Source organism: Saccopteryx leptura, chromosome 2 (genome assembly GCF_036850995.1).
Source record: "Saccopteryx leptura isolate mSacLep1 chromosome 2, mSacLep1_pri_phased_curated, whole genome shotgun sequence".
Classification (NCBI taxonomy): Eukaryota; Metazoa; Chordata; class Mammalia; order Chiroptera; family Emballonuridae; genus Saccopteryx; species Saccopteryx leptura.
In genome coordinates this window covers 264,988,438-264,998,201 of record NC_089504.1, presented here as the reverse complement: position 1 = coordinate 264,998,201, position 9,764 = coordinate 264,988,438, and the positions used below count along the sequence as shown (strand labels likewise).

Genomic DNA, 9,764 nt, shown 5'->3' with positions numbered 1-9,764 from the left:
CGGCGGCGCCCGCTCTGCTGGCCGCCCAATCGCCGCGGTGCCCGGGCGCGAATCAGCCGACCCGCCCCGGCTGCCGGCCTCTGGGAGCCAATCAGGACGCTGGGGGCGGCCCGGGCCGCCGATAAAGAGTGCGGGGTGTCGGGTGGCCCTGCAGAGCCGAGGATGGGAGAAGATCCGAGTGTCTGAACCGCAGTCTCCTCTCTTCTCTCCGCACCTTGCTCTCACGGCCTGCCCGCACTGCCGCCTGCTCGCCCCCCCAGGTACGGCGCGTCGGCCCGGGGTGGGGGGGTCCTCGGAGGTGACACGCGCTATCCGCACCGCCTCCCGAGCCGCGCCGCCGGGCCTTGGCGCTCAGCCCCTGCCTGTGCCTCGGCCTGCGGGCCGTCCCGCGGGCTTGTGCCGCCTTGGCAGGTCTGGGTTGGCGACGGTGGGACGCTCAGGTCACCGGGCTTTAAGTAGGGCGGGGACTTGTTTTGATCCTCCTTTGGCTGCTTGCGGCCCAAAGCGCCTCCTCGGAGGTCGCTCGGCGGTGTTGTTTGTGCGGTGGATGGAGTGGCCGGGTGGCCTCTGCGAGAGCGCGCCCTTTTCCTTTGCCATGGCGGGCCTTGGCGGCCGTCGTGGTCTTGATGGCCGCCTAGTCGTCTCCATTGAGGCGAGTGCCCGTGTTAGTGCGGTCAGTACCGGCCTCGGTCCCGGGGGCCTGCCACTGTGACCGAACAATGGGGTCCCCGGGCTGCGGCGTGGCAGCGGGCGATGCCAGTGGAGAGGCCTGGCCAGGCGGGATAGAGGTGGCGGCGGCGCGCTGTCCCGTTCGCCGGCGCCCCCGCGGTCCCCTCCCCCCAGCCTCGGTCCTCGGAGGGATATGGCCCCCTCTGCCAGACCCTGAGATTCCGCCTGGGGCCCGAGGGGCGGGGCGCCAACTTTCGGGACATTCAGTGGGAAAGGGTTGCTCTCAAAGTGGATTATCCCAACTGCTCGGGGGGTGGCACGGGGGGATCCTCCCCCAGCCACAAATCCGCAAAGAAGACAACAAACGAAGATGAAGACCTGGAGTCGCGGTCCTCAGACTGCTATGGCTTCGTTGCCTACTCTGTGAACCCGGGGGAGAAATCGCGATTCAAGATTAAGACCTTGAGTTACCATCCTGTGTCTTCCGGCGTGTCCCGGTGCGATCCCGATGATAGCTCTCAGACTTCCTCGCCCTCCCCGGCGTCCTCTCCATGTCCGACTCCCTCTGCCCGAAAGATTCGGTGCGTGGAGCAGCTAGAGCAGGACAGGGAGGACAGGCACGAACACCACTCCAAAAGGAGAAGAGCCAGAGAGTGCAACCCCAAGGATACACTTGATCTTTCGTGGCTGGGGTGAGTGAGGAGGCAGGAAGCAGAACCCCGAGCCGGCGGCACCTGCAGAAACCTCAAAACTAGAATCCCCATTTTTCTCCCCACCGGGTCAACTAGGCACGCAGTGGCACCCGTTAACAGTAAACACTAGGTTGTGGGCGACCAACTTTGTCTTCACGGAAAAGAGCTGAAGAACCGACACCCAGGCTGAAGGAAGAAAGTGTGGCGTGATGTTGGAGACTGGGTTGTAGCTTATAGTGGGAGCTGGAGGGACCAGGGGATTGTTTGTTCCTAATGGACTTAATAGGCAGGTAGGGAAGTGAGGAGGGATTTGACCCACCAGGTCTTCTTGACAAGGTAAAAGGGTCGCTTGACAGATGAGGTCCTCTTTCCCAAGGGATGGGTGAAGCTGTTGGAAGGAGTTATGTTTTCAGCTGGGTAAACATGGACGGTTGCCCATAGAAACTTTGTCACTGTACTTCAGAGTTGCCCAAGTCATAGGAGGAGAACAATATGTTCCCTTTCCAGCCACCCTGGGCTACCCAAGGGGGGTGGGAGGATCAGAACTGTTTCCTCTTGGGTTTTGTGGCATCAGAGTGTTTTTTCTTTCCCAGATTTTGTGGTGGTAGCTTGCAGTTTCTAGCATGCCTCAGCTTTTGAAACTCGACATCTTTTTCATTTAGAAGTTGTAATTTCCTGATTCCTTGAAAAGCTCTCTAGTGCAATTTCAGAATGTCATTCTCAGTCCTACCTTCTGAAGCGAGAACTTGGGCGCTGTCTGATGGAAATTACAGCAGTATGCATCTTAAGAATCCAACTTGGATGGCCTATTTTTACATTTTGATACAATGACTGCATTTCTTTTAGGAAGCCACTAACCATTTAAATATGTCTAGCCCCCTTGTTCCATCCAACCTGCCATCTAAAAGTGAGGGGTTCACCCCCAAAGGTTTGGAGGCATCTTCAATAAGGGTTTTTTATTGACATGCCCACCAGCATGCAAGGCAGAGAGGGAAGACTCGCCCAGAGACCGTAGCAGCCAAGCATTTCTGCGGCTGTGTTTACTTGTTTTGGGAGACTATGTCCTTAAGCTTGTGTTTCTCAACTTTTGTATCTTACATTTGGGGGTGCCCCCCCTTAGTGTCTTAGTTTAAAAAAAGAAAACAATTCCCCTGGCTACACTGAGAAAATAGAGCTTAACCCTCACAAGTGTGTGTTCTAGCTTGAGGAAGGTTATAGGGTGACTTGTCTAATAGAAAACTGTAATGCTTCTGAAAGCAGAGTAAATAAATGCACCTTTAAGTGTGTCTTCCAGTGGGGCAGGGGTCACCACTGCTATGGTGACTTGATTTCATTGTCCTTATTGAGTGATTCCTGCAAAGGATCATTTTGGAATTAAGTGTTCTTAATTTTTTTTTTTCTCAACAGAACATCTTCCACCATGTCTACTTCAGCGAGTGCCCACTTGAACAAAGGCATTAAGCAGATGTACATGTCCCTGCCTCAGGGTGACAAAGTCCAAGCTATGTATATCTGGATTGATGGTACTGGAGAAGGACTGCGATGCAAGACCCGGACCCTGGACAGTGAGCCCAAGTGTATAGAAGGTGGGAGACAGCAGACTGGGGAGCACTTGTGGGGTGGGCAGCAGCGGGAACCAAGCCGTTAGATTTGACCTCTTTATTATAATGTTTGAAAACGTTTCTAAGGCCGAACTTTTCAGACTTCATTCAGGCAACATAAGTTCCTACACCGCCTCAAAGCATGACAACAATGAACCCCTTTATTTAAATGGAATCTTGCATGTAAGCCAGTATATAGAAGACCAAATAAAATGAAAAGTCTGATTTGTGGGGGTAGGAGGGGGCTGGACTCTTGGCTAACTTGGGTATTTTTACTTAATTGGCTTAAGGCATCCCCGGGAACCCAGTTTGGAAACCATTGCTCTAACCTGACTGAGACACCTGTCTTACAGACTCTTTGAGTGCTGTTTTTGAACTAACTCATCACTGGGGTTCCTAGATGCAAAGCAAACACCCTAATGTGGTTTCTTTAGAGGACTAGCCATTTATTTATTTATTTATTTATTAGTGGATGCCACTTTGGGGAATTTTAAATGATTGCTTGTCCCGCTAGCAGTTACTACAGAGCAAGCCATAACATTCTGCCTCTGGAAAAGGGATCAGAGGAGAAAAACTGTCACCTCTTACCTACTTGTAGGATAACTTTCTCTTCTCATAGCTTCACATTTGAGGGAATGGATGACCATAGTATAAAGCATACATTATGCATCTGCTGGGAGGCAGGTACATATTGCATGGGCACTGGGCATACAAGAGTTTGCTCTCTGCCTTTGGAGAACTTGGTCAACTGGAGAAAGGAAAAAATGGCCTTTAAAACATAGTGGGAGAAGTCTTCATAATCTATGAAATAAAGCTATGGTTTAAGCTAGGACAATCCATAGACACTGTCTATGGGAGGATGAATTAGCGAAAGAAGCAACACAGATGGTCTAGTGAGGAGCTCGAGAATCTTTGTTGCTTGTATTGCAGTATTTTAAATGATCACTGACTCAGTGCTGATGGCAGAGTATTTCAGTTTATCTCCTGGTGCCCAGTAGTCTTATTTAGGGAGGAAACATTCTTGGGTTGTTCTTGTGGCTGTTACTTCTTTTAAGGAAGTGATACAAGGGTCTTACCAGAACTCAAAAGGACTGGAGGTCTACATGCCGATGTCAGGGTGTGCATATCAATAGTAGCAGTCATGCATCACTGACTTAGTGGAAAAGAGTGTAGAGCTTCAGAGGTGGAAAGGTGAGGGAGAGGCTATGTGTGCTTGCCTGGAAAGCTGTGCATTTTTTAAATTTAATTTTTCCCTCTCTCTCTTTGCCCCAGAATTGCCTGAGTGGAATTTCGATGGCTCTAGTACTTTACAGTCTGAAGGCTCCAACAGTGACATGTATCTTGTTCCTTCTGCCATGTTCCGGGACCCTTTCCGCAAGGACCCCAACAAGCTGGTGTTCTGTGAAGTCTTCAAGTACAACCGAAAGCCTGCAGGTATGTATAGAATAGATGTGGATGCCCCCACCCCAATTCATGAATGCTATAAAGCAAAGGGAGAGGGCATTGCAAAATCAGTAATGGGAAGAGTAGACTATCTCAACTGTTTCTGGAGTCTGGGGGATTGGAGGTGCGTTTCTCCACCTTGAATTTCCTCATTCAAAGAGGTAAAGTAGCCCATCCTCCCATGGTCTCCTATTGGTTGCGTAAAATTGAATTCTAAATCTGTTTGCTGGTGGAGTCCTCCGTGACACAGCCCTACTGGCTGCCTATAGATTTTAAAGAACATGGTTCTGGATTTAGAATGTTGGGTTTGAATTCAATATCTGCCACTTATTGGCAACTTAGGCAAGCTCTTTATCCCCAATCTTTTAGGTAAATAATAAAGCCCATCTCATAAAGTGGTTTGGAGTATTAAATGAGTTAATATGTGCTGAGAACGATTTGACATCAACTACTGGTAGCTACTTCATTTCAGACAGCTTGTTTTCTTCTCTGTCCACTGACTAAAATATGAGCGTCTTGGTTCATTGATAACATACTCCTGCCTCGAGATCTGCTATAGCTGCAGCTTTGGGTTTTGTCTGGCATGCCTATTGCTCCCCAGTTCTCAGCCATTCATCTTTTTAAACTCAGCTAAAATCTCACTTCTGTGAAGTCTCTTGATACACTTTGCCAGTGAGACTTTTTGGCAAGTTGCTTAGTGACTGGACCTTAATTGCCTTTATTTTGAGAGGCAGTATCCTATTGTGGTCAAGGGCGTGAGCTCTGATACCAAGACAGTCACGGGTTCCCTGGCTCTGCTGCCTGCCCTGTCACCTGGGCAGGCCACCTGACATCTCTGAAGCTCATTTTCTTATTTGTAAAAGTGGAGACTTATATACCCTTCTCAGGGTTGTTAGGAAGACTCAGTTGTAGGTTTTCTTTAATATAAAGCTCTTAAAATGGTTGCTGAAACCTAGTTAATAAGTCCGCACTTACCTACTTTAAAGTTCCCATCTAGCTTAGGAATTGTTCCTAATTAAGCTCATCTCATTTTAATTTTTTTCTCCACATTAGCCAATGCTATATAACTTAGCACTTCATCTTCTCACCTGGAATGTCAGGCTCCTAATATGCAAAGGATTTTCTCAATAGAAATTGTAGATTTAGCTCTAAATGCCCGGAAACTAGTAATGAGCCTGACTCTAGAAGCAGCCGTCTTGTGAACAGTATTTAAGTGCCTATCATTTGGTACTTAAGTGGCCGGCGTGCAGATAAGGTGAAAACTTGCTCTGTTCCAGAGCCACTGTCCTGTGACTTGATTGTAACTAAAGTCTTTTGGGAATCTCTACCAATGGTTAATTACAGTGTCTCCCATTTTCCTCTTTTATGCCTATGGGACACAGAAAGTTTTAGCTTTTACTCTGTATAGGCAGTCCTGGGGTTATGAATGAAGTTGGTTCTGTAGGTTTGAAAATGTTTTAAGTATTTATACATACAGAAAGGTAAAATTAAATACTCTGTTAAGACAAACATCTGTTTTAAGTTGCATTTAATAGGTAAAATGTACCTGTTCCAAATTATATATAAATTCAATTTAAGAACAAACCTACTGACCTTAATCTTGTTTGTAACCCGGGGACTGCCTGTACTTTTGGCTGTGTGGATTCGGAAGAACTTTTTTTTCTCCATCAGCATCGAGATTCAGTATACTTGTCCATATGTTTCTAAAGGTATGTTGACTTTTTTCCCCCTAGAGACCAATTTAAGGCATACCTGTAAACGGATAATGGACATGGTGAGCAACCAGCACCCCTGGTTTGGAATGGAACAGGAATACACTCTCATGGGCACAGATGGGCACCCTTTTGGCTGGCCTTCCAATGGCTTCCCTGGGCCCCAAGGTAAGTCCCCTGCGACCCTGCTCCTTCTCCCCAGCTGCTTACTTGGTGAGGAAAGTCTCCATCCCTAGAGGTGGCAGTGATTCCTTGTGGATCAGAAAGCTACAGGAGTGGCCCCGAGACTGGCTGGAATAATTGCCTTCACGTTACCCAGATCCAAGCATGGGTGTTCGGCCACTGACATTGAGGGGAAACCTTTGGCTCCACTGAGGTTATGGCCAAGAGGAGCCCCCTGCCCTACTGCCCCCCCTCCGGGTGAAGGCAGAGAGAGTGATTCCAGAGTCAGTGTTGAGAGCTTTCTGATTGCTGACCTTGGACCGTGCATCTTTGGTGGGAAGGGATTTCTGGATTTCCTCTCTTGACATTTCGCCTTGATGCCTCTGCAGGTCCATACTACTGTGGCGTGGGGGCAGACAGAGCCTACGGCAGGGATATCGTGGAGGCTCACTACCGCGCCTGCTTGTACGCCGGCATCAAGATCGCTGGGACAAATGCCGAGGTCATGCCCGCCCAGGTATGTGGCTCTGTATCTAGTCCTCCACTTTCCCCACCGATAGGCAAGGGCTGCTGATGCCCCCCACCCCAACCCAAACCCTAATAGGTGGGCGGACTAGAGGCAAGAAGGGGGGGCGGGTTTCAGAGCTTGAGTGGGGTGAGCCGTTGGCTTTAACTTCAAGTCCAACCTCCTTCTTCTTTAGTGGGAATTCCAGATAGGACCCTGTGAAGGAATCGACATGGGAGATCATCTCTGGGTGGCCCGTTTCATCTTGCACCGAGTGTGTGAAGACTTCGGAGTGATTGCCACCTTTGACCCCAAGCCCATCCCTGGGAACTGGAATGGTGCGGGCTGCCACACCAACTTCAGCACCAAGGCCATGCGAGAGGAGAACGGCCTGAAGTGAGTGCCTCCTTCTGCTGTGGCCACCTTCTCTGTGCACGAATCCTTGCTGAGGGTTTGATGTATTGGGGATAAGTAAGCTGGACTTCTCAGTTCAAACTTGAGCTTTTGCCACTTGGCTTCAAAAATTGTCTTCTAGTCCTGTCGTTTCTGTTCCTGTTTGATACGTGCCAAAGATATTCTAGGAATAGAACGAAAGGGCGGTGTAACAGCATTTGAAAATCTTTAATGGGAACAAAATTAGTAACACTGCAAATATGTGAATGAACTTTAGGGGTGGGAAAAAGTCTTTAATTAGGATCTTTTCAACAAATCTGCTTTGTGTCTGGGACTAGGCTGAGCACTGGGACATGCCAGGCTAGCTAGCATTTGCTCTGCGGGAGCCACGTTGAGGTGAATGGGAAAGTGGCAAAAGTCTGACAAGTAACTCCCTTCTTGCATGCATACCTGCTCCTGCCCTTGAAGGACAGATTTCCTGGTAGCAGGTCCAGGTCGGAGCCTCATTTTTTGTTTCCTCTAGGTACATTGAGGAGTCCATCGAGAGGCTGAGCAAGCGGCACCAGTACCACATCCGAGCCTACGATCCCAAGGGAGGCCGGGACAACGCCCGGCGCCTAACTGGATTCAATGAAACCTCCAACATCAACGACTTTTCCGCCGGCGTGGCCAACCGCAGCGCCAGCATCCGCATTCCCCGGGCTGTTGGCCAGGAGAAGAAGGGATACTTTGAAGACCGGCGCCCCTCTGCCAACTGTGACCCCTACGGGGTGACAGAAGCTCTCATCCGCACGTGTCTGCTCAACGAAACTGGCGATGAGCCCTTCCAGTACAAAAACTAAGTGGACTAGACTTGCAGCCGCTGCACCCTTTCTAATTAATTCTGCATCCCACTCCTACTCTTGCCCTCCTCTCAAGTGACGTAATAGCTGTAACTCGAAGGGCAGAATACCAAGGTCTTTTTTTATTCCTCATGCCCAGTTAATATCTCTTGCTTTCTTTGGCCAGGATAGAGGGGTGAATTTCTTAATCTTTTCACACACACAACCCCCTCCCCCTCATTACTGAAGCTTTCCTAGTGTGTTAGTGGGGAGAGGGGGCGGGGAAACATAACCACTACTTCACTTAATCAGGTGTTTGTCCAATAGGCGTAGCTGTCAGGACAGAGAGCATACATAGTATTTGTGAAGGGAGGGGAAGGACCTTTTTCTTCGAGGTGGCTGATGGGGGTGGGAGGGCTGGACTTAACCTTGTGGTTAGGTTAGATAGTCCTCTTGGTGGGACGTTCCATTTCTGAAAAGGCTATAACCAGTTTGCTGATTAAAGTGAGATTTAGGAAAGGGGAAAGGGGGAGACAGGCAGGAAGCTGCCCTCTTCCCCTGGTGTGCTTCCCTGGCCCTGGGGCTGAAGGTCCTCCTGGGAAGACAAGCTCAGCAGAAACAGATGGGATGGATAGTGCTACCTTAGAAGAAAAAGTTCTCATTGCTTGGTCCTCCGTTTATAACACAAATCAGAGTAGTATTTTTATATTTAAATGCAAAAACAAAAAAATTATATATATGGGTGTGCAAATAATGTGTGCTTTTTCTAAAGGACAAAAACCGTTCTGGTCACCAAGAGCCAAATTTGGGGCAAATAGTCTGGTTAGAGATGAGGCTTTCCTTTTGAGTTGGGAGGGGTAAGGGTGGGGTGCTGAAAAAGTCAGTTATTAGGGGTTGTTAAGCCCTCACTGCCAGTTAAGGGTTTCTCCGTGCCCTGCCCACCCTTCTGGAGGGGGTGGACACTGATCTGTTAATGGAAGCACGATAAACAACCCCAGCAGTCACCCGAGCCCCCACGGCTTTGTTTTAAAGACACATGTATGCACAGGGTTTAGAAATATGAGTTGGCTGGTCAACTTGAGCATGTATGTTACTGACAAGGGGATCGGGTTATTTTCTGGGGGACTAGCATGTCACTAAAGCAGGCCTTTTGATATATTAAAAATTTTTTTTAAAAGCAAAACAAGTTTAGATTTTAATCTTATTTGTAGGGATTTGAAGTCTTTGTCTTACAGAATTGCATGTTGTTTTTGACTGTCTCCTTCCATCCCAGCTTTTGGAGGAGAGGCAGACGGGGCTGGGGTCAAACTCTTGTAATTTTGTATCCTGGTGTCTGTTCTGAGTGTGAATTATTCTGATCCTTCGTTAAGATTCCAAGGAGTTTTTTTTTTTTTCCTTTTATAATAAACAAACCCCTCCATCCCTCTGTTTTCCCTACTGTTCCTGGCTGTTCTTGGGTTGGCTGTGGCAGACCAGCTGTGGTTTTTTCTTGCCGCGACGACTTCTCATTGCCATGTACAGCATGTTCAGAGTTAGATAAACTCCTCGTTATAAACAAACTTCCTGCCCAGAGCAGCTCTAAATCAACCTAACGTTTATGAGATCTCTTTTGACTTGATTCTTTTAAACCCCCATGTGCCATTCATTCCCTCTACCAAAAATGGGGAGGTTTTTTTTTTAAAGAGGCAAAGTCAACTCAGGTTTACCTATTCTTGGAATTAAAATCTTGAGTCATGTTGCCTCCCCCCCTCCCCAGCTCTTCCCTG

The 9,764-nt window shown here is 48.5% G+C and overlaps 1 protein-coding gene across 1 annotated transcript; it reads left to right on the top strand.

Annotated features, from left to right (window-relative positions):
• The first annotated feature begins 103 nt into the window (after positions 1–103).
• On the top strand, positions 104–9,423 carry GLUL (glutamate-ammonia ligase). Its single transcript, XM_066361680.1, has 7 exons — positions 104–260; positions 2,769–2,947; positions 4,235–4,396; positions 6,139–6,285; positions 6,669–6,796; positions 6,981–7,180; positions 7,701–9,423. Exons 2-7 carry the CDS (start codon positions 2,782–2,784, stop codon positions 8,017–8,019), a joined length of 1,122 nt encoding a protein of 373 aa, XP_066217777.1. The 5' UTR covers positions 104–260; positions 2,769–2,781; the 3' UTR covers positions 8,020–9,423.
• The last annotated feature ends 341 nt before the right edge of the window (positions 9,424–9,764 follow it).

Bases quoted from the DNA above. Each gene is read 5' to 3' on its own strand.
- GLUL (XM_066361680.1), top strand. From the start codon at position 2,782: ATGTCTACTTCAGCGAGTGCCCACTTGAACAAAGGCATTAAGCAGATG. The intron at 4,397-6,138 runs GTATGTATAGAA...TTTTCCCCCTAG, and splicing joins GTACAACCGAAAGCCTGCAG to AGACCAATTTAAGGCATACC. The intron at 6,797-6,980 runs GTATGTGGCTCT...CTTCTTCTTTAG, and splicing joins CCGAGGTCATGCCCGCCCAG to TGGGAATTCCAGATAGGACC.